Source organism: Dasypus novemcinctus, chromosome 25 (genome assembly GCF_030445035.2).
Source record: "Dasypus novemcinctus isolate mDasNov1 chromosome 25, mDasNov1.1.hap2, whole genome shotgun sequence".
Taxonomy (NCBI): Eukaryota; Metazoa; Chordata; class Mammalia; order Cingulata; family Dasypodidae; genus Dasypus; species Dasypus novemcinctus.
Genome location: NC_080697.1, coordinates 34,391,824 through 34,417,113, shown reverse-complemented (window position 1 = coordinate 34,417,113; position 25,290 = coordinate 34,391,824). Strand labels below are relative to the sequence as shown.

The following is a 25,290-nucleotide window of genomic DNA, read 5'->3' as shown; positions in this document are numbered from 1 at the left end:
AATGCAAAGTATTCAATACACACATTAAAATACACACTCCAGTTCTTTAGCTGCCTTAATATTCTTTTGTTTTCTGCAAGTTTCAGTCCTGACATAAAAACTGAGAGTGTTTAGCAAGAATTTTTCATTTATTATTTAAAGGCCCTTTTAATGGGTCCATGGACACCACAGAAAGAGAAAGGTATGTTATTCATCACAGTCACAGGAACAAGTTTTGTCAGCTATGGTGCTGAAAATAATTATTACTTTCCCATGAGTTTGCATAAATCTTTAAACTGCAAGAAAGAATCTAGACTGGAACTGTCCCCAGAGTAACAAATATTTTTAACTTTTTGAGCATAATAAGGTAATTTTAGTTTGCTTGTGGCTTTTTAATGACCACAGGGAAACAGAGACAACAGAACATTATTTCATAAAACCTTGGGACATTTTCTCCTGCTACCCTAAAAGCTATCTTCCCCCACATTCATAACTATGATTTTTCCCCCTGCAGTTATGCCAAGAAATTTGAAAAGAAAGAAATGCCTCCCTACTATAAATGCCTAATTATTTAATTTTAGAACTCTTTGAGTCTTGATATTACTTTTACTTATTTTTCATTCCAGAAAAACCACTGGAATTGCATTCTTCATTTTCTATATTAAGAATCTGAATCTATGGTAAAGATAAAGACTAAACGATGATATAATTCATGTTTCTGAGTTTCTAATCTTGGTATTTAAGCTATTAAACCTCCAAAAGGATATTTCAGTCAGAATTTATATTTTACTTTATCCTTCCCAAAATTTTATGTCATTTACCTACAGGCTTCCTTTAGTGTCCTCATATACCTTTCTGACTTCTGGTTCAAAGGTTTACAGAAACTACAGACTGGTGATAATCAGTCTAAATTAACATTATCTTCATATCCTTTCTTTTAAGGAGAAATTGGGGATTGAACCTGGCACCTCATATATGGGAGGCAGGCACTCAACTATTGAGCTATATCCACTCCCCTTCATATCTATTTTTAATGGTCCATTTAACTGGGTACATCATCCACATTTCTCTATCAGTTCTAACCCTCCTCAAATAAGCGGAGATATTTTACTTTAGGAGGAACAAACATTTTAACTTTAAAATATATATATATATATATTCTGATATATCAAAAAAGTATCAAAACAATATTAGTACCTTTTTCAATACTATAGAATCATGGTACTTCTTCGTTTGTAAAAAAGAGGAAATTGAACTCCTAAGCAGATTTTAAGGGTTTTTTTTTCCACAATACTACTTTAATACTACTTTAACTACTTTTCAAGCACTAATAGTCACATCCAAATTGAATTTCATCATCTTCAGTTAAATTATTTTGTCTTCCACTACTATTTAAAGACAGAATCTTATTTGCCATCACCACCACCTAATATATGGCTTCACACAGGTAAGTTCAGCCTTGGTACAAAGTGATTATTTCAGGTCCTTCAATTCTTTTTTTCCTTTTAAGTGTTAATAACAATATGACAGAAAGGAGAGGGCATGGACTTTGGAGTGTGATAAATGTGGCTCAAATCCTGCCTTCTCCACTTACTATTTGCTTGATCTTGGCCTTAACCTAAGTGTCTTCATTTTCAAATGGACATGATACCATCTACTAACTGAATGGATTTGAGGATTAAATGAAATAAGCTATTTTAAACTATCTGCTACAAAGCTCTCATATATTATTAAAGACATTTTCCATTAAATATTTAAGATAGAAACTCTGTAAAATAAATTATAAACTTCAGTGCTTCTTTAAACAGAGGGAAGACAAGAAAATATTGCTTAACATTTTCTTAATGAATCATGTCTTCTACAAAGCAGAAGACTATGGAAGTATTAATATTTGTCCCTAAAGCAGGATTCTATGGGCCACCTTAAATCTAATTTTAAAGGACAGCTAGAAAGTTAAATTTTGAGTTCTTTACCATCATTTTATAGTCGCCCAACCACATATATACATACACTGATTTCTTGCTACTATATCTGCTTATTCATTAAACTCCCCATGGGTATAGCAGAAATAACACAAGTTTTGGAGTCAGACTTGTGTTCAAATACCATATCTGCCATTTACTGAGTGACCTTAGGAAAGTTACTCAACCTCTCTGATCCTCAATTTTTTCACCTTCAAAAACGGAATTCAAAGTTTCTATGTAAAGAGGTGAGAATTAGAGATAATATATGCAAAGCACTGAATAAATTACATAAAATAAACATTTGATAAACTGTAGCTATTACTATTATTCCCCATTCTGCTTAAATTTGCTATAGTTTGGATGTTGATAACTAATATTGTAATAATTTTGATATAAAACCCAACATTAATAATTTACTCAAAAATAAACTATGGACAATGGCAATAACTAGGAAAAACAAAAAGAGTCAAAAATACTTGCATATATGGACCATGATTGGTGGTAATAGTCTGATGATATTATCTCATAATCTGTAACAAACGTTCCACCAGGGTATGGAGTTTTATGGGAAATCTACACATCTGTATGATTGTTTTGCAAGTTTACAATATCTGTGACAAAAATACATTTTAAAAAAATACTATGGGTTGGGGGAAAATTACACCAAATATAAGATAAGGAATATAGTTGGCAGTAATATTTTGACAATGCTCTTGCATAGTTTTTAACAAATGTTTCACACCAGTGCAAAGAGTTGGCGGAGGGGTGATGTATGAGACCCCTGTGTGATGTTACGTATGTTTATTTCGTAAGTTCACAATCTTTACTATACACTTACTGTTTATGTGTGTTCATGTATGAATGATACACTTCAATAAAAAAATGAAAAAAAATACTTACATAAAATATCAGTAACACGTATAATAATGGACCAATTTTTTAAAAATATACTACACACCACAATTTAGTACTAAAAAAGACAAATCCAACAGAAAAAGTCAAAGTATATGAAATGGCAGTTCAGAGAAAAATAGAATGACTTAAAACATATTAAAAGATGCTCAATCTCTGCATCCAGCATCCATGTGGAATCTGAGCCTCCTCTTGACATAGAGGTGCAATGGACACAACCAATCCAATGTCCACATAGAAGAGGTGGCATTGGATTGGGAAAAGTGGACATGGTAGACGATGGGTATGGGGAAAGGCAGGAAGAGATGAGAGGTGGAGGCGTCTTTGGGACATGGAGCTGCCCTGGATGGTGCTTCAGAGGTAATCACCGGACATTGTAAATCCTCACAGGGCCCACTGGATGGAATGGAGGAGAGTATGGGCCATGATGTGGACCATTGACCATGAGGTGCAGAGGTACCCAAAGATGTACTTACCAAATCCAATGGATGTGTCATGATGATGGGAACGAGTGTTGTTGGGGGGGGAGAGGGGGGGTGGGGGGGGCTGAATGGGACCGCACATATATATTTTTAATGTAATATTATTACAAAGTCAATAATAAAAAATAAAAAATAAAAAAAAAAAAGATGCTCAATCTCACATGAAATCTCACATGAGAGATCATTCCATCTCAGAGCAGCAAAAGTTAAAGGTTGATAAAATTTTTAATATTGGTAAGGGAAAAAGGTAAACTCATATACTGCTGCTGGAAGAATAAATTAGTTGAATCTCTTTAGAAGGAAATGTGGCAGAATCTATAAACATTTATAATATACATATCCTTGACCTAATAATCTCCTAGGAAAGTATCCTATAAAGAGGATATATTTAAAAAATATTCATATGAGCATTGTTTGTTATAGCAAAGAAAAAAAATCACTCTGGTAAAATAATATGCATCTATAGGATACTAGTTGAATAAATTATGACAATTCTATGGAATATTTATACAGTTGATAAAAATGAGGTAAATCTATGTTATCTATACTATTTATATGCACATATAGACCTATATGGAAAAAATATTCATTAAAATATTTTGGAAGTTTACAGAAAAAAACCTTCCTGGGTTTGGGGAGTATAACTGAGTTAAGGGGAAGTGAAAACTTTTTATACCCTTGTGCAGTTACTTTTTTAAAATCAGGTGCATACATTACTTTTTTTTAAAGTCCTAAAGAAGGCCTATCCTATGAATTAAGAATAATTCAGCCGATGAATATTCTCCTAATGTTTGTTTTTTGATATCAGATAAAGCTTCCTAAAAAGATTTTGAAAAGAGGCCTGCAATTATCAGATTTCAATTTGCAAACAACATGAGATATTAAAATTTATTGCCTGACAACAATACATCAATCAATTTGTGCAATGAAATAAGAGAAATTCACTGTAGAAAGAGCACTGAATTCTCGACCCAGCTCACCACTACACTGGAGGACCCTGAACAAATTATTTATCTCTAAGTCTCAGTGTCTTGATGTGTTAAGTAAAGATAATGCTCATTACACAGGTGACAGTTCTAAATCAACAAAAAGAAAGGTATTATAATCATTTAATTAATTAAAATTCTTAGATTTCATAAACATTATCATTATTAAAACCTTTAGAATACCCCCTTTCTTGTTAATAATCAATACATTATGCAAGATCGTATACAACAGACTGTAATTATACCAATTACAAATCTTTAAAATGTTATTCCTTAAGATTTCAGTAAACACTTTTCTGCTTTTGCCAAACCAAGACCCCCTTGATCCAATATTATTCTAAGAATAATTCAAATTACCTTTGCAAGGCTGAAAAAGTTAGTAGTGTTTCTAAATGTGTTGAGGCCTGCAGATCTCTTTTTCTTACCGAGTGCTGCTGGATATTGGATAGAGAGAGAATATCGTAGTCTGAGAGCAAAGAATCAAGCTTTTCTGAAATAAAGGTAAAAAAATTATTAGCACCTAAGCCTACTAATCAACTGAAACACCATTAAAATGGGAGAGCCAGACAATAAATCCTTCCTGAAAAATGCATAACTTATAGATGATAGTTAACAGTAATATTTTGTAGCAATGGAAAGAAGATATTTTAATATTAAGGGACAACAATAGGAGTATGAGGGGATATGGGATTTTTTCCTTATGGAGTAATGAAAAAGTTCTAAAACTGACCTAGGTAATAAAAGCACAACTCTGGGATCAAAATGAGAGCCATTGAGTATACACTTTGAATGGATTACAAAGTATGGGACTGTATAACATAGGGAATCCAGGGTGGATGATGAACTGTGGTTAACAGGACAAAGATGAGAATGTTTTCTCATGAATACTACTATTCATGAATAATAATAAATATGTAATACTAACATAGAAGGAAGCGGATATGGCTCAAGTGATAAAGCCTCTGCTACCATATGGGAGGACCCGGGTTCAATCCCTGGGGCTCCTGGTAAAAGAGAAGAGAGAGTGTGCCTGCATGGCAAGACAGTGCCCACGTGGTGAGCTGAGTGCCCACGCAGTGAGCCATGCTCATGCGGTGAGCCAAGCCCCCTCACCAAGTGCCCACGTGGTGAACCAAGTGCCTGTGTGGCAAGCCGAGTATCCATGCAGTGAGCCAAGTGACCACACGAGTGCTGGCATGGTGAGGCAGTGCCCACGTGGCGAGCCAGTGCCTGTGTGCTAAGCTGAGGGCCCACATGGCAAGCCAAGGGCTCGTACAGCAAGTCAAGTGCCCGCACAGTGAGCCAGTGCCTGCACAAGTGGGTCATGCACACTGCAAGATGAAGACACAACAAAAGAGAGATGAAGGGGAGAGTCAAGGTGAAGGGCAGCAGAGACCAGGAACTGAGGTGGCACAAATTGACAGGGAACTTCTCTCCACATCAGAGGTCCCAGGATCGAATCCCAGTGAATCCTAGAGGAGAAGGACAAGAATAGAAGACAAAAAAAGAGAAATGGACATAGAGTGCAAAAACAGCAGGGCTGGGAAGGGGAGGAAAAAAAATTAATATAGGGTGTTCATAATTGGGTGGAATGGGGGAAAATATACCAAATGTAAGATGTGGGCTATAGTTAGTAGTAAAAGCTGGATGATGTTCTTTCATAGTTTTGTAACGAATGTTTCACAACAATGCAAGGTGTTGTGAGGGAGATGTATGGGAGACTTTATGAAGATATGCATGCTTGTTTTGTAAATTCACAAATTTCACTATACACTTATTGTTTATGTATGTTCATGTACGGATTACATATTTCAATAAAATTTTTTAAAAATTCATTGGATCATCAGTTACCAAACCTGGGGGTGGGGGAATTATTAACACCCAAACCTATTAATCCTGAAATGCCACTAAAATGAGAGAGCCAGACAATAAAGTACCCAGCATGAACTGTACTCTTACCAAAAAAAAAAGAGCCTAAATTAATCAAGGTCTAACTTTGTTTTTAGAACATAAAGGGAATTAGAAGCCAAGTTAAATAACAACCTAAGAAAGCAATAAGCCACACCCAAAATGTTAGAATTCCTGCAGAACGAATGACCCAGTTTCTTCAGGAAATAAATGGCATGGGCGGAGACGTCAATAGACTTAAGAAATACAGCAAGCAAATGCAATATTGTGTGAATCTTTTTGAATCCTAGGTCAAACTAACCAACTGTGGAAAGATATTTGAAACAATTAGGGAAATATAAACATGAATTACTTATTAATTTTGATATCTTGAAGAGTATCATGTAAATGAGGTACTTTCTAAATAAAAGCCATTTTGAGCTTGCATGTTTAGAATTTCTAAGATCTAAGATTGAGATGGCCAACCCAGGCTACATCATTTCCAGTTGATATGTACTAAGAAATAGCAACAAAGGTATTAAGGGCCTGAGCAAACCAAAACTGGGAAAGAAAATCTTTTATAGAAAAATCATTTTCCAAATAAAAGAGGAAAAACGTGGTCGTATCCCTAGTATTTCTGCCCTCAACAGACACAGCAGAGTATCAGTACACCTGACACCAGGAAGTAGAAGTAAAAAGACCAGACTAATCCCTAAACAAAAATAAAAATAAAAATGAACAATTTTACCAAACTGTGCTGGCATTCAGGAAAAGTATAGAAGCACTGCTCCCAAAGATAAAACAAGCACAAGTAAGTTCTTATTTGGTAGAGAGCAAGAGTAAATAGAGGGGAGCGGATGTGGCTCAAGCACCTGAGCACCCACCTCCCACATGGGAGATCCCCGGTTTGGTTCCCCATGCCTCCTGGAAAAACAAAAACAAATAATAAAACCAACTCAGTGGTTGAGTGCCAGCTTCCCACATATGAGGTCTCAGGTTCAATCCCCAGCTCCTACTACCTAAAAAAAAGTAAGTACAGAAGCATATGCTATACCTATAAACTACTTTTCATCAACAGTAACTCTGCTGCCTCCTCCAAAATCAGAAGGACTTCTGGAAGACAATTTGGATGCTTTAAGTCTCTTTAAAAACTGTCTAAAAATATTTGGTCTGATATATTCCTTCTTCCTCAACAGATATCACACAGGAACAACTGTATTCAATATCATTCCACTAGACTTATAACACCCTCAAAATAGAGTAGCAGGAGCTTAAGATACAAGTATACTGAGATGTTAAATATGCTCACAAAACCATTATTTTTCTCCTTTATCTTCCCCTAAATCCTCAATTGATTCATTCACTTAGCCTAGTGTCAGGCAATAGACTACGTACTGGAGATAAAGCATTAAATAAAACAAATTTCGTTTGTTTTGTTTGCCTAATGGAACACACATTAAGCATGGTAGACCAAACAATGCACAAGTAAATATATATGTCAGTGTTGTGGCATTAAAGAAGGATAAGAGATAGAAAAAGAAGGGCAAGGCGCTGATTTCTATAAGGTGGTCAAAGAGTCAAAGTGCCTCACTGCTAGATAATAACATGTGAGCAAACCAGAAGAAAGCATGATGCTATCTGATGAAATTTAATCAAAGTTTATTCAAGGTTTTAGCTCAAGATCAGATTAAATCAAGTGGCAGCAGATATCATACTTGCTGGGTACCATCCATTTTCTGTTAACAAGATTTCCTTATAAATTTTTTAAAAAATTTCTCTCCCTCCCCCCCAGTTGTCTGTTCTTTGTGTCTATTTGCTGCGTGTTCTTCTTTGTCCGCTTCTGTTGTTGTCAGCGGCACAGGAATCTGTGTCTCTTTTTGTTGCGTCATCTTGTTGTCAGCTCTTCGTGTGTATGGCACCATTCCTGGGCAGGCTGAACTTTCTTTTGCACCAGGCGGCTCTCCTTACGGGGTGCACTCCTTGTGAGTGGCACTCCCCTACGCGGGGACACCCCTGCATGGCACGACACTCCTTGCGCACATCAGCACTGCGCATGGCCAGCTCCACACGGGTCAACGAGGCCCGGGGTTTGAACCGCAGACCTCCCATGCCACTGGGCCAAGTCCGTTTCCCTCCTTATAAATTTAATCTACCGGAAGCCATTTCATAACACATCACTTTTATGCCAATGGATTTTGGCCTTGCTAACTATAATGCTTAAAGATACCAATGGAAAATTTTCAAGAAGCACCATTTATTTAACAATTTTTTAGCGTTCATTATCTACAAGTATCCCTGGGGATGCTTTTACAGATGAAGAAAAAGTGAGAGAATAAGTAATTTGTTCTGTAGGACAGTACTGAGATTTGAACCTCTACAACTACAAAACCCAAGCTTTATTGATGCCAGATTTTTTTAATTTCTTAAATATAATCCAGCTCTTCTTGGGCTTCTATTTTTGGTCTCTTATTTTCTGAAACATCAACCAAACATAACCTCTCCCCCCTCTGAATTCAAAACCCTTTGTTTACATCTTCCCTTCTGGCACTCTTTGGTTACATCTGTCTCATTTTACAAATAAGACTGTAAAATGGAGTTATATTTTATTCATCACAGTATCCTCACTTCATAATACCCAGCATAGAATCTTGTCCATTCAGCACTCAAATATTCACAAACTGCGCAAGTGTTCAATGATGAGTTTGATCCTTTAGCTCTCCAACTTCCCTGACACAGGTTAGTACATGAACTCAGTTTCATTCAAGATCATAATCACTCTCACAGACTAAGAAAGTTAACCTTAATATTGTAGTTTCACTGTCAAAAACACAGGCCAGTCGTTCTCAAAGTATGGTCCCCATACCAGTAGCATTAGCTGCTGGGAAATTCAACTGGGAAATTGTTAGAAACACAAATTCCTGGGACTCCCTTCAGACTTACTGACTCAACAATTCTCAGGGTGGGGCCCAGCTTTCAAGTTTGAGAACAATGAAGTTTGAGAACCACTAGGCTGAAGTGAAGAAATAACCCAAAGTGAAGGAAAAGTCCTTAAGCACAAATGTCCATTGTTCATCCTTGCATTCTTTTTAATCACAAAAATGGGAAGCAAGGTAAATAACCACTAATTATTCAGATAAGTTACAGCACTTCCAAATAAACATAAACATAAAATGAAACAAAATTACAATCATTTAAAATGCTATTTACAAGTTTTTTAAACACAAGAAAGGGAAGCAGATTTGGCTCAACTGACAGAGCATCCGACTACCATATGGGAGATCCAGGGTTCAAATCCAGAGCCTCCTGACCCATGTGGTGAGCTGGCCCACGCACAGTGCTAATGCATACAAGGAGTGCCATGCCACACAGGGGTGTCCCCCGTGTAGGGGAGCCCCATGAGCAAAGAGTGCACCCTGCAAGGAGAGCTGCCCTGTGCGAAAAAAGCACAGCCTGCCCAGGAGTGGCGCCGCACATGCAGAGAGCTGATGCAGCAAGATGACACAACAAAAACAGACACAGACTCCCAGTGCCACTAACAACAATGCAAGCAGACACAGAAGAACACACAGGAAATGGACCCAGAGAGCAGACAATGGGGGAGGGGGAAGGGGAGAGAAATTTAAAAATAATAACAAATCTTTAAAAAAAAATTTTTTTTTAAAACAGTAAAATACTTAATGCTGCAATGTTAAATAAAAGTAGATTAAAACCTATTCATATTGCACGATCTTAACTACATATAAAAATAGACCTAGGGAAACGGACTTTGGCCCAGTGGTTAGGGTGTCCGTCTACCACATGGGAGGTCCGCGGTTCAAGCCCCGGGCCTCCTTGACCCATGTGGAGCTGGCCCATGCGCAGTGCTGATGCGCGCAAGGAGTGCCTGTGCTACACAGGGGTGTCCCCTGCGTAGGGGAGCCCCACGCTGCAAGGAGTGCACCCATAAGGAGAGCCGCCCAGCGCGAAGGAGGAGCAGCCTGCTGAGGAATGGCGCCGCCCACACTTCCCGTGCCGCTGACGAAGTGGACAAAGAAACAAGACGCAGCAAAAAGACACAGAAAACAGACAACCGGGGGAGGGGAGGGGAATTAAATAAATAAAAATAAATCTTAAAAAAAAAAAAAAAAATAGACCTAGAAAAAAAAAAGGGCAATATAATATTATCATCAGTGGTTATCTTTGGGTGTATTTTCTATAATAAGCACCATTTAAAATGTAGCTTGCTAAGGCACTTTAATATACTTTAATGTGTCTATTTTAATTTATCCTCTTTTAATAACTAGTTTTTTCAAATTGGATGTCCAAGAGCCATTACAAACAATATGGTAAAAATAGCTCTTTCTTTATCCAACAAATCGGAGATACTGCTCTCGCTATTGTTTTTTTTCTTCTTCTTTATTTTCTTTTAAATGTTACATTAAAAAAAATGAGGTCCCCATATACCCCCACCCCACACACGCCAGCCCTCCCACATCAACAAACTCTTCCATCCTTGTGGCATATCCACTGCACCTGGCAAATACATTCTGGAGAATTGCTGCAGCACATGGACAGTGGTCCAAACTGTAGTCCACACTCTTCCCCAGTCCACCCAGTGGGCCACAACAGGACACACAGCGTCCAGCATCCGTCCCTGCAGCACCACCTAGGACAACTCCAAATCCTGAAAATGTCCCCAAACCATATCTCTTCTTCCTTGTCCCGACCATCAACAGCCACCGTGGCCACCCTCTCCACATCACTACTACAATTTCTTCCCTTACTAATTACAATAGTTCCCCAGCAGAACACCAGTAAGTCCACTCTAATCCATACTCTATTCCTCCATCTTGTGGACCTGGGATGGCTATGTCCAGTCCCCCTCTACATCAAGAGGGGGCTTAGATTCCACATGGATGATGGATACAATTCTCCTGCTTGCAGCTATATCGCTATTGTCTTTTGATCTACAAACAACCTCTCAAATACTCAATTTTTTTTTTAAATTTCTCTCCCCTTCCCTCTACTGCCAGTTGTCTGTTCTCTGTGTCTATTTGCTGTGTATTCTTCTTTGTCCGCTTCTGTTGTTGTCAGCAGCACGGGAATCTGTGTCTCTTTTTCTTGCATCATCTTGCTGCATCAGCTCTCTGTGTGTGCGGCACCATTCCTGGGCAGGCTGCACTTTTCTTTCACGCTGGGTGGCTCTCCTTACGGGGCACACTCCTTGCACGCCTCAGCACCGCGCGTTGGCCAGCTCCACATGGGTAAAGGAGGCCCAGGGTTTGAACCGCGGACCTCCCATGTGGTAGAAGGACGCACTATCCATTGGGCCAAGTCCACTTCCCATCAAATACTCAAATTTTATTGCACTTAACTTTCAAACTCCCAACATTAGTAATCCCAATTTTCTGTATAGCTTTTTCAATCAGATTTACATTTCCCCTTCTTCCCAAAAGTTTATCCCTTATTCAAAGTCAAATTTCTCAATAAACTTAAGGATAAACCCCTCACTTCTTAGAGTTTCTTATTCTTAATACTAGACAATGCTATAAAAATTACCTTTTTCAGGTCAGTATATGGTCATATTCTCTCTCTTAAAAACTCCCCACAGGCTACCCATCAATCTGGAGAATGAGAACACCTTCTTTCCTTTCTACAAGTTGCTCTAGCAGTCACCCCAAACACATGTGTTTTTTTTCATTTCAGCCAGCTCCAAACACAAATTCGAAAATAACAGCTAGTTTTAATTCAAAAGGTCACACAAGAATACTATATTATTTAGAGTATACAATAGTATTACTTGTATCTAGCCCTCCCTGCTCTTCTCTGCCATGTGCTATGGTTTCCCTCCCCTGGCCTCTTTTCTGGCCCTCCTTATAGACTCTACCCTTCCTTACTGCATCTGTGCCTTTTCCATTGCCCCTAGCCTTCCTCTCTTACACACACATTCCACCCTTTACCCTTATTCATTTATTCAACAAATATTTACTGTGAATGTCCTACCTTCCAGGCATTAGGGATACAATGCAGACAAAGAGAAACACATTTCTAGTACAGTGACATTGGGAGAAAGAACGTTAAACAAAAATGTATCATAAAGTACACAACAAGAGCCAAGAGGAATTTGCAGGAGTTACAGGACATAGCAGGGCAAACCAAGGAAACAGTATTGAAGCACAGACTGAAAGGATGAGGAGAAAGCCAAAAGAAAGGAGAAGAAGGTTTTAAGTAGAGGGCCCAACCATATGCTGATGATCAGAAGAAATAAAAAAACAAAAACAATTCATTGAGGCTGGAATGCAGAAAGACAAAGAGAATATGAAGAGGTATGAGGTTAGAGAAGCAGGCAGAGGTCAGGTCATAAAGATCCACGGAACTAATTAAGGATAAGGACAACAGTTTTATTTCAAAAGTTTCCTTATGGGGAAGCGGATCTGGTTCAAGCAGCTGGGCACCTGCCTACCACACGGGAGGTACCAGGTTGGGTTCACAGTGCCTTCTAAAGATGAGCAAGACAGTGAGCTGATGTAATGAAAAGACCCAATGAGGAAACACAATTAGAGACACAACAAGCAGGGAGCATAGGTGGCTCAAGTGATTGGGCACCTCCCACCTACATGTGAGGTCCCAGATTTGGTTCCTGGTGCCTCCCTAAAAAGAAGACAAGCAGATACAAAGAGCACACAACAAATAGACACAGAGAACAGACAGTGAGCACAAATAGCAAGGAGGATGGAAATAAATTTTTTTAGAAAAATTTCATTATGACTTCAGTATGAAGAATGGGCTAGAAGGGAACAAGCCAGGAGTCTGGAAAATCAGCCAGTAAACTTTTGAGTAATCCAGGTGGAAGTCACTACAAGACTCCAAGGTATCTCGCTTGGGTACCTGGGTAAATGGTATATTGTACACTGAGAAAAACCTCAAGGAGAAGTAGGTATGGGGAAGGAAGTGATATAAAGGGACAATTGGATGTTGAAAGATTCTGTAATTCCTCATTATATATTGTTCCTTTATATACAGTTCACAATTACATTGCTTATTCACATAGGACTGCTTCTGCATTAAGTCATCATAAGTTTGTAGTTACTGATATATCATACTGTGGTTTTAGGTGGGTGTTTTAATTTGCCACAGGTTGCCAATGCAAAAATACTAGAAATGGGTTGGCTTTTATAATGGGCATTTATTAGGGTAAAATTTTACAGTTCCAAGGCTGTGAAAATGTCCAAATCAAGTCATTATCAGAGAGGTGATCTCACCAAAGATCGATTCCTGGCAGATCCTAGACTTCTGCCACATGGCAAGACAAAACGGTGCTGGTTTCTGCCTTCCCCTCTAGGCTCACTTTCTTCCTTTGGTCAGTCAGGCACATGGCTGGTTTCTCCTCTCCTCCAGGCCTCATCTCTTCAGCTTTGTGCTGCTCCACTGATTCCCACCTCCAGTCTCTCCTTCTCAGCTTCTCAGGTTTTTCTGTCTTTCTGTGGCTGCAGGCAATTCTTACAGTCCTCTCTCACATGGCAGGGTAAAATAGTGGATCTGTACCTAATAGTAGTATTGCCAGGTCACGTGGTAGATCCATATCTAACTTCCTTAGGAACTGCCAAACAGACTTCCACAGTGGCTGTACCATTCTACGTTCCCACCAGCAATGAATAAGTGTTCCTTTCTCCTCATGTCCTCTCCAACGCTTGCAGTTTCCTGTTTTGTTAAGAGTGGACTTCCAGTACATACAAAGTGATAGCTCACTGGAGCTTTGATTTGCTAAAGTGAAGAAAGTTAATAAATTAATGAATTTTATTAATAAAATTAATAAATTTTAATGTGGTATATTAATTGATTTTATATTGAACCACCCTTGTATACCAATAATAAATCCCACTTGGTCATGGCATAATAATTATTTTGATATACTGTTGGATTGGATTTGCAAGTATTTTGTCGAGAATTTTTGCATCTATGTTCATGAGAGAGATTGGTCTGTAATTTTCTTTTCTTGTAGTATCTTTATCTGGCTTTGGTATTAGGGTGATGTCAGCTTCATAAAATATGTTTGATAAATTTTCCTCCTCAATTTTTTTGGAAGAGTTTAAGCAGGATTACTGTTAATGCTTCTCAAAATGCTTTGCAGAATTCACCTATGAAGCCATCTGGTCCTGGACTTTTCTTTGTTGGAAGATTTTTGATGACTGATTCAATCTCTTTAAATGTAATTGGTTTGTTACCCTCTTGTATTTCTTGTAGAGTCAATGTAGGTTGTGCATTTTTAGGAATTTGTCCATTTTGTCTAGCTTGTTTAATTTGTTGGTATACAATTTCTCATAATATCCTCTTATTTTTTTTTTATTTCTATGGGATCAGTGGTAATGTGTATGCTTTCATGCCTGATTGTATTTATTTGCAGCTTCTCCATCTTTTACTTTGTTAGTCTTGCTATGGGTTTCTTGGTTTTACTGGTCTTCTCAAAGAACCAGCTTTTGGTTTTGTTGATTCTTACTGTTTTTTCTTCTCAATTTCATTTATTTCTGCTGTAATATTTGTTCTTTCTTTCTGCTTGCCTCTGGATTGGTTTGTTCTTTTTCTAGTTTTTCCAGTTATTCAGTTATTCTTTGATTTCTGCGGTCACCCCTCGGGCTGAAGTGTGGTTTGCTGGCCTGGCGAGGGGAGCGGCCGCGGTAGGCCTAATTCCGCTGCCCCCATAATAGGGTGGTTGGTCGGGCCCACTGCCACCCCTGAAGGAAGCTCGGCATGGGTGCAGAGTGCCCTCGGGTCTCCCCTTCTCGGCAGCCATGCTTCCGCGGCCGCCCCTCCTCCCAGATGGCGCCACCCAATGCCTTGTGGGGCGGCACCCTTCTTCTTCCTTCTCCCTGCGCAGGCGCAGGGCAGAAAATTCCAGTCTGCCCTTTTCCCCTCCCCCGACAGCAGCAACAGCCAGGCGTGGGCGGAAAAATCCAGTCTGCCCTTTTCCCTCCCCCCGACAGCAGCAACAGCCAGGCGTGGGCGGGAAACTCCAGTCTGCCCTCCACCCCAGCAACAGCAGCCACCAATCCCTAAACCCTGCCCCTTCCCCCAGCAACAGCGACAGCCAATCCCTAACCACCACCCCTCCCCCGTCCGGTACCGCCCACTGACCTTTCGCCGGCAACCAATCAGAACAGGGCGTGGCTTCAACCAATCAGCCTTCCCCAGCCCCTATAAAACTGTTGCCTCTCCCTCAATAAAGTGGACTTGCGTGTTTACCTTGTCTCCTCGGTAGTTCTTCTGCCGTGCGCCCTCCAGTCCTGAGAGCCCCCGACAAGGGCCTGGCCTCCCTTGTCCCCAGTTCGTCGCCTGCTTCTTCGGGCGACCCCTTCGTCGCCGGCTTCGCCGGGTGACCCCGTCAGCCGAACCGCGCAACCCCTTGTGAGACCGATCCCTCGTCTGCTGCCGGACCGACCCCTCGTCCCAAGCGGAACCGACCCCTCGTCCGCAGCCAGACCCCACCTCTACCGACCGAGCAAGCCGCCGCAGATTTCAGCTCTTTCTTCTTTTTTAATATAGGCATTTAGAGCTATAAATTTCCCTCTCAGCACTGCCTTCACTGTATCCCATAAGTTTGTGCTTTTTAAAAAAAGATTTATTATTTATTTATCTCCCCCACCTTGCAGCTTGTTTTGCTGTCTGCTCTGTGTCCATTTGCTCACATTCTTTTGTGTCTGCTTGTCTCCCTTTGTTGCATCATCTTCCTGTGCCAGCTCTCCATGGGCACAGGCCACCAGCTCTTCGTGGGGCGTGGGCCAAAATGCCTTTACAAGGAGGCCCTGGGACACCAACCCAGGGCCTCCCATATGGTAGACGGGAGCCCAGTTGATTGAGCCACAGCCGCTTCCCTGTATCCCATAAGTTTTGATATGTTGTGTTCTCATTTTCATTTGTCTCGAGATCTCAACTAATTTCTCTTGCAATTTCTTCTTTGACCCATTGATTGTTTAAGGGTATGTTGTTTAGCCTCCATATATTTGTAAATTTCCCCCTTTTCCAACTATTATTGATTTCTAGCTTCATCCCATTATGGTCAGAGAAGGTGCTTTGTATAATTTCAGTCTTCTTGAATTTATTGAAAGCTGTGTTGTGGCCCAACATGTGGTCTATCCTGGAGAAATATCCACAAGCACTTGAGTTTGTCTCATGCATTCTGAGACTTCATATGTGGGAGGCAAGCGCTCAACCACTGAGCTACATTCATTCTCCTGTCGTATCTTATTTTTGTCCATTTTATTACCTTTTTGGTTACCCTTTCCGAAAGTCTTCACTTCTACACTTTTCTCAAAGTCTCTGTCTCTTTTCTTTTCGGTGCAGAACTTCCTTTAGTGTTTCCTGCTGAGTGGATTGTTACTTACAAATTCTTTTCGTTTCTGTTTATCTGTGAATATTTGAAGCTCACCATCATATTTGAAGGACAGATAAAGAATTCTTAGTTAACAGTTTTTCCCTTTCAGTACCACGATTATATCATACCACTGCCTTCTTGCCTCCATGGTTTCTGAAGAGAAATCCACACTAAAGTCTTATTGGATGTTCCTTGTATGTGATGTTTCACTTTTCCCTTACTGCTTTCAGAGTTTTCTCTTTTATCTTTGGCATTTGGCATTCTCCATAGCATGTGCCTTGGGGTAGGTCTACCTGGATTTATTCTAATTGGAGAATGCTGTGCTTCCCGAACATGTGTATCCATAAGAGTTGGGAAATTTTCAGCCACTATTTCCTCAATACCAAATACTCTTTCTGCCCCTTTTCCCTTCTCATCTCCTTCTGAAACTCCCATAACACGTTTGTGCACTTTGTGTTATCATTATATTCCCTGAGGCCCTGCTCAATTTTTTCTATTTTCTTCAATTTCAGTTACTCTTCCTCTATGTCACTGATTCTCTCTCTTCCATGATTTCAAATCTGCTGTTGTGTGCCTCTATTGTATTTTTTTTAAAGATTTATCTTTTATTTCTCTCCCCTCCCCCCGCCAGTTGTCTGCTCTCTGTGTCCATTTGCTGTGTGTTCTTGTCTGCTTGTATTCTTGTCAGTGGCACCAGGAATCTGTGTCTCTTTTGTTGCATTATCTTGCTGTGTCAGCATTCTGTGTTTGCGGCGCCACTCCTGGGCAGGCTGCACTTTTTTCACGCTGGGCAGCTCTCCATAAGGGGCACACTCCTTGCACGTGGGGCTACCCTACGCGGGGGACACCCCTGCGTGGCATGGCACTCCTTGCGCACATCAGCACTGCACATAGGCCAGCTCATCACACAGGTCATGAGGTCCTGGGTTTGAACCCTGGACCTCCCATGTGGTAGGCAGATGCTCTATCCGTTGAGCCAAATCTGCTTCCCTCTATCGTAATTTTTAGCTCACTTATTGTGTCTTTCATTCCCATAAACTGCTATTTTTCTATCCAAGATTTCTGATTTTTGTGTTCACAGTGTCTTAATGTCTTTCATTTCTTTAGCCATATTGTCCTTCAACTCCATGATATGATTTACAAGATTTGTATAAACCTCATTGAGTTAGTTCATCTGGAGCTTTGATTTGTTCCTTTGCCTGAGTCATATCTTCTTGTTTTCTTTGTATGGCTTGTAATTTTTAGCTGTTGTCTAGGCATCTAATTCTGATGCTAAGGTTACTCTGATATTTAGTTTCTCTCTCTTACTTAGGGATTTACAGTTAAGCAGCAGTGTACTACCATGTTCTCTGACTCTTTTTTTTTTTTTTTAAGATTTATTTTTATTTATTTAATTCCCCTCCCCTCCCCCGGTTGTCTGTTTTCTGTGTCTTTCTGCTGCGTCTTGTTTCTTTGTCCGCTTCTGTTGTCGTCAGCGGCATGGGAAGTGTGGGCGGCGCCATTCCTGGGCAGGCTGCTCCCTCCTTCGCGCTGGGCGGCTCTCCTTATGGGTGCACTCCTTGCGCGTGGGGCTCCCCTACGCGGGGGACACCCCTGTGTGGCACAGCACTCCTTGCGCGCATCAGCACTGCGCATGGGCCAGCTCCACACGGGTCAAGGAGGCCCGGGGCTTGAACCACGGACCTCCCATGTGGTAGACGGACGCCCTAACCACTGGGCCAAAGTCCGTTTCCCTGTTCTCTGACTCTTGGTTCAACTTTTTCCAGATATTTAAAATTGCCCGTTTAACTGCTCAAACCAGGGCTGAGGACCTAGTAATGAGGTGTATGCCAGTTTCAAAGGGCCTTGGAGATGGTGGCAGCAAAGAAAGACAGTAAACCTATTATTGTATGATTCTCAACAATGACAGCAGTGGTAAAAGCAGTTGATACTTTGTTCCTTCTATATGTCATCAAAGAAGAATAAATAGAAAGCTGGTGCTTCAGGCATGCAACAAACTGATCTTCTAAATATAGACATGGAATTTTCTATAGAAGATTTGATTGCCCTTTTTTTATTTTTTAAAGATTTTTATTTATTTCTCCCTGCCCCCCCCCCCCCCCCCCCCGCAATTTCCCCCGTTGTCTGCTCTCTGTGTCCATTCGCTGTGTATTCTGTGTCTGCTTGTATTCTCATTAGGTGGCTCTGGGAACCGATCCTGGGGCCTTCCAGAGTGGGAAGAGGGAGTCATCTCCCTGTTCTGTGACATCTTCTTATTTTCTGTCTTGTGTCTCTTGTTGCATCACCTTGCTGCGCCAGCTCTCCACGTCGGCTGGCACTTGGGCGTGGGGCAGCTTTCCCATGTGGGCGGGGACTCCATGGGGGCCAGCTTGCCCTCACCAGGAGGCCCTGGGCATCAAACCCTGGACCTCCTATATGGGAGATGGGAGCCCAATTGGTTGAGCCACATCCATTTTCCTGCCCTTCTCTTATACCTGAATTGTTTCATCTCTGGAATAAGCTTTTATAGACAGTGATTTTAGTACAGTGGTCTAAAGTATGCCCTTTTTCTATTTTTAAATCAAATCCAGCATCAACATTTGGAATTTTACTTTTAAAATTTTACTTTTCAAAACTTTTAAAAAGCATGTAAATAATGCATTTTATGTGGTATTTAATGTATTTGAGGACAGTGTAAACGTGTTGTATGAAGAGGGCCTGGGAACATTTATTGACTTTTTACATTACATTAATTTCTCTTCATAAGTCATTTTTGCAATAAATTGCATTTTCCTGCTTGCAAGTATAATGCAGAACCCCTGTAGCATTCTCACTCTCCACTTCTCTACTGCATGCAGTATAAAGAGTTCTCCAAAAATGACCCTGTCAGTGTCCTGGTCCTACTTCTAATGTCAGAAGTGGAAAATATAAAGCCAGGACTGCTTGCTGTAAGGTGTTTATTCTGCTTGTGCACATGAACCCAGTTCTGCTCTTTGGCATTCCCCAAGACATGCAGTAGGGCAGGGAAGCAGCCTGGCCAGGCTACTGTGCAAAAGAATCCTTGGTATGGAAGTATCCTTCCTCGGGACTAAGGCATGAGAAAAGGAAATCAGTATTCTTTGCTAGGCCAGTGTATACCAGAGCCTGGGAACTAAAAACTTAATTTTGTGGGTTTATAACAGTTAGGGAGGATGGCATATAAGAGCGACTTCAACTATCAACCTTATCAAGAGCTCCTCATCAGGGCTGGAACTTAATCTGGACCAAGACTCTTCAGCTAGACCAGTAACATGGAAAGTCTGAGCCTAAATGAGAGTCAGCAAAAGTCCAAGGTAAACTCATGTCTCTGAAGAGATGTTGATTAGTCAAAAAGGCTCTACAGCTGAAACTGATCCAAGCCTACTTCCACAACTTCCAGCACCCCTGCCTACTTCTAAACTGATTTTTTTTCCCCTACACTCTTTTTTCTAGTCAAAAGAATAGGTAATAAGTAATGCTGGACATATTATATTTGAAGTGCTCATAAAACACTGAGGCAGAAACATCAAGTGGGCAGCTAAACAGATGAGTCTGGAGTTTCAAAGAATAGGCCAAATATAGACATTTAGTAGTTATCATAATATACAGTCAAATGGTAAGTGAAATCAGGGCAGTGGATAAGACTTTTCAGAATCCACAACTCACTTGAAAAAAAAAAAGGAAGGGGTTAGAAAGGGGAGAATAACCATCTCCTTGGTTGATTCTGGAACTAATTAAGGGATATATTCAAGAGCATTTCATTTCACTTCCTTACCTCAGTGAAACCTATTCCTGACCTTTCTTTCCTACCAATTTTTTTTCATACTTTTTTCAAATTTTACTTCTAGTTGCATGCACTTATCATTGCTCACAAATACAAAGTGGTAAAGGATCCAAAAAATCAATAACACTTGATTTTGGAGAATACCTACATTTAATGTTCTGAAAAAAACCTGTGAAGGCTCCAAGGCTTTCTCCAGTTTTCCTATCATGGCTTTCTGCTTAACTTTCTCTTCACTGTATTCTAGAAATATAGTTTATCTCTCTGAATAGTACAAAGCAGAGTTGCATTAAATCTCCCTTGGGACAGTAAAGGTAGTTAAGTGTTTCAGTTTCAAGGAAAGCTGCCTGTAAGCAAAACTGACACCAAAAGAGGAAGCCAGATGTCAAAAAACTGAGCAAAGCAATGCTGTCAAAAATGAGAAATGAGGACTGCAATATGGAGAATCCCCAAGCCAATTACCTCAAGGTAAATTTCAAAATACTTGTGTCAGATACAAACTTTTATCCATCATCTATGACCTATATTTTTTTTTCCTTCCACCCACTATATCCTCTTTTAAAAGTAACACAAAGGGAAAAAATTTTGAAATCAAAGTGAGACTTATACACCCAGCTGCAACTTCAACAAGATATCATTATGACTAAGCTCATATGACTCACAACTTTCCTAAATTGCACAATGCGTAACAGTTCAATTGAAATAATTTTAGATGACCTTTGTAGCACTCCAAAAGCCATAGTTCTATCATATATGTTTGCCTTTCAGAAAAGTGTTGTTAAATGCCTAATTAGTATTTAGTATTCCAGTTGTGGTAATACTTACAGGACAAGTAGCCTAATAAACAATAAAATACTCTTTAACTATGAAACTACTCATTGGTCTTGACTAATTCAATCTAAAATAATGGTAGGGTTAAGTTAAACATCAAATTATTTCCTGAGATGTCAAGTACAAAAAAGGTATTCTTTAAGAGAAAAGAATAGCCACAAGGCATATGTTCAGTACTACATGAACAAGACAACTCACTTCAGCCTTTGAGATCCATTTTTCTTCCTGCTTATTAAAAAACCTAGACATGATCTCTAAGGTTCACTTCAATTCTAACAGTTTCTAAGTCCGTCATCCCACCCAGTCAGGAGAGTCCTTATTACCCCTCTTCACATTACCTAACCTTGAATCTAAACTTAACCTCAAGTATCACCTCCTTCAGGAACCCTTCACTAATCTTCCCAGGCTACATTCAGTGCCCTTTCATAATATCTTTATAACTCGCCTCCATGTTCTTTTAGATTGTCTCCTTAGTTCTCTGGATGTCTCTTCATTCCACTATCCCATAAGCTTTCTAAAGGCTGATGTAGTCTTATCTTTTTATCTTCAATACCATGCATGATACTTGCTTATAGTATGTATTCTTCAAATATTTAGTGGATAAATATTTGGGTAAGTCTGTACCATTTTTCTGGTACAGATGGTCTGCACTTTGCACATAGCACTTGATCAAAAAAGAAACCTCATCATCTGGGTGTAATGTGGAGAACTTATCTAGAAAGTAATATTTTTCTCTATACCATATATTTCCCTAGGAGTCATAGCACTTTTAATATTCCACGTGTAGATGACATAATAATACAAATGAAAAAGTTGTGTTAGGGTGATGAAAATAAAATTTTAGTTCTTCAAAATAAACGTTTATTCTTTTCGTTAAATTTTAACCTTAAAAATGAAGAAGGCCATTACATGCTCTCTCCAGCCTGACCTCCAACTAATCGTTTACAATCCATCTCAATGTGAGACAACCACAAGGCAGTTGCTGAGGAGAGAACATTCAACACCTTGACTACCCATATCAGTCAATTACAAACTCTGTCCATTAAATAAGAAAGAAACTGCCAGGTAACAAACTAAAGCAAAATTTTTATTAGCCATAAAGAAAACCCACATTGTGTCTCAATCTGCACAACACTGTATACAGGGAATCATGGTGGATTTGGCGGGAAATAGAACCATGAAAAATCATGATGTTACAACCTCACATACTAAGAAAATATACTATGTTTCATACTTTATTACTAATTAATCAAATTATCTTACATGTCAACTTGTGAAAGACAAAGGACCCCAAAAGGCACTATAAATTTAAACGAACTTTATCTTCCCCCATCTGACATCCCTTAATGCAAGTCCATCCTTAAAATCCAAGCTCTAGAAAATCTAATTCTTTCACAAATAGAACCCCTCAACTTTCCAGGCTCAAAAGTGATCATCCCTGATAGATTCTTTGTTTAAAATTACAAGGAGACTATTCACAGAAGCAGCATCGCGAGCTGGCTTGGCAGGTGTTAGACCACCCCCCTACCCCCACCCCGACCGCCCCAACTCCCTCAGCGCCTCCATTAAGCTGCAATTCAAATAACTAAGAATGGCAAACGCAGCTCAAGAGAAGTTCCCAGTTGTCGCTTTCCAACCAGGTTACTGCACTAAGTGCTGTCTACAGTAGAAACTCGGTTCGCTCCTAGAGAGCCACGAAGAAATCTGGAGCTTTGGGCCCTTCTTATCCTTCTCCTCCTGTAGTCTAGCCTTTGGTAGGAACATTCAACTAGATTAAATTTGTTCTAATCTAGTATAGTAGGACAGGGACCTTGCCGGTGTCTTTCCCACCAGCCCCCGCCCCCTTAACCTCTTTTCCAAACACACTCACTCCCCCTTCCCCAAAGCCTAGGGGCAGAGCTCTCGGAAGCCCTCAATTACTACAGGAGATTCCTCCAGTATCCTTTTCGCATTCAGGTGCAGAACCTATTCCCTTTATTCTTTCTCCAAACTCAGAGCCACACCCACTTCCCACACTGAAAACTTAGGGACGCGCCACCATCTTCCAATACCCCGCCCCCAAACACCTGAGAGCTCTAGCTCCCCAGCTTCCCTTAAAATTGCTTGCTCCGGGCACCCGGCGCCAACTTTCCCGGTTCTTTACCGAGTCGCGGGTGGGAGCCGAAGCCCGGGTCCTCGGGAGGTCGCGGCGCCAGCACGAAAGGCACCAAACTGGTCAAAAAGAGGAGACACTGCCTCATTTTCCAGGCCCGGCCACCGACTCCAGGTCTCCGGGCCGCCTTCGTCTGCCGGGGGCTCAGAACACTGCTCACATCGGGGAGCGCAAAGGATCCGCCCGGCGGCTCAAACCTCTTTTTCCTCTCGCGCCTCCTACCGGGAACGCTCCAGAGTTCAAGGCCTCCGGAAGCGCAAGCAGCGACCTGGAGCGCGGCTCACCCGGCTTCCTCCCGCCGCCGCCTCCCACCCCGCTCCCCCCCGCGCCGCCCACAGCCGGAAACCGGGCCGCGCGGCCTGTCGGGAGCGCCCGGCCCGCTCCCGCTCGCGCCCCGCCCCGCGCCTCTGCCGCCATCTTGCCGCGCCCTCCCTGTCCGTTGGGACTCTGCTGGCGCCAGCCTGAGCCGAGCCCGCGACGTCCTGACCCGACCCGGCCTACCCTCGCCCGCTGTCCCCAGGTGACCGCGGAGAGGGAGGGGGAGCCAGCGTGCAGGCCCTCCGAGGCGCGGCGGGCGCCGGCTTCATCTCGGTACCCGCGTCTAGTTAGGATTCCTGTTACTCTTTCTATTAAGGGATCTGTAAAAACCGCGCTCGGGCCCGACGTCCCCAGGGCAAACGAGGAGGGGCGCCTGACGCTAGAAGCCGCAAGTTCTCTTGGCCAGTAACGAATCCAACATTAAACTACCCAAGACGAAGGATGAGTGAGAAAGAACACCGGTTGACGCCTGCGGAAGAGTCAGCGCCCACCGCTGCGAAGCCGGCGCGTTCCCTCGCCACCGTGGTCGAGACAGGCACTCACAGACGCAAAATGAACTCGTCAGCAGACTTTGTGCACTTCATTTGACTACCAGAGATGTTATAGGCCTCAGTCTCGAAAGAGCAGGAACCCACCACGTTTAATGAAGAAGGCTGTGTGTGGACGCAAAAAAATATAGCTTCCTTAATACACGTTTTCTTGTTGGCCGTGCTAGAGATAGTTGGTGTAGCAACCATTTAAAAAAATAGAATCCTAGACATAACTCCTTACCTGTGAGTTCAGGAGCTGGAATCTTTCCCTGACTAGTTAAAATTAAATCCTCTGCTTGGTCCACTGAGCTTAGATTGGAAATTTACCAAGGCAGTTTGTGTTTTGCTTTGAATTGCACTGTTTTGCATACTTTTAGCTATGTGTAGTTTAGTATTGATGGCACTAAATAAAACATTCTAATAGTAGCATCAGATACATATTATTTTAGTTCAGTTAAACTTGCACGATTAAGACAACACATCTTAAGAGTGGAACAGCCTTTATTCTAAAGTGGTAAATTACTCTGGTTTCTCTTCAGGTCGCATAAATCTTTCGCCTTTTAAAGTGGTAAATTGGTAAGAATAAAATATTACCCTAGTCAGATTTCAAGGCCAGTTCTTTATAAAAGACTACATTCTTGTGTTATGTCTCATAAATTCTACATATCTTTTCTGTCAGTTTTTATCCGTAATTACTGGTTTTGTGCATTTTTGGTTTATAAATCTGAAATATAAAATGCCTTCATTAAACACATGCATTGATGGCATAGACAAAATATTCACAAAATAAATAGAATTTCACCTCTGCAAAGTGTATACAATCCAGGCACCATATGTGATACTATATAATTTTAGTAGACTGTAGATGTATTCTTTTGATGTCCCCACAGCTCTTGTACAATGCCTACCACAGTTAACTGTTTATGAATGTCATTTTTTTAAAAAGTTAAAGCTCACGATCATTTCCTTATTGTTATCCAGAAACCCTAGATTTCCAGAAACAGTCCAGATTTCAAATAATCTTTCACACTCACAAATCAGGACCCAAATTATTCCAATTTAAAGTTCAATCTCTTCAGGTATCAATTCTCCATACCTTTAAGATTAAAAAAAACAACAAACC

The 25,290-nt window shown here is 40.8% G+C and overlaps 1 protein-coding gene across 1 annotated transcript in view; it reads right to left on the bottom strand.

Moving 5' to 3' along the window:
• ADAM17 (ADAM metallopeptidase domain 17) overlaps positions 1–23,659 on the bottom strand; it is a 79,684-nt gene extending 56,025 nt beyond the window's left edge. The window contains exons 1-2 of the mRNA XM_004457206.5: positions 23,311–23,659; positions 4,681–4,813 (exon numbers count right to left, since the gene is read on the bottom strand). Coding sequence (XP_004457263.1) covers positions 4,681–4,813; positions 23,311–23,407 — 230 coding nt within the window. The 5' untranslated portion in view covers positions 23,408–23,659. The remainder of the gene's footprint in view (positions 1–4,680; positions 4,814–23,310) is intronic.
• Positions 23,660–25,290: the final 1,631 nt, after the last annotated feature.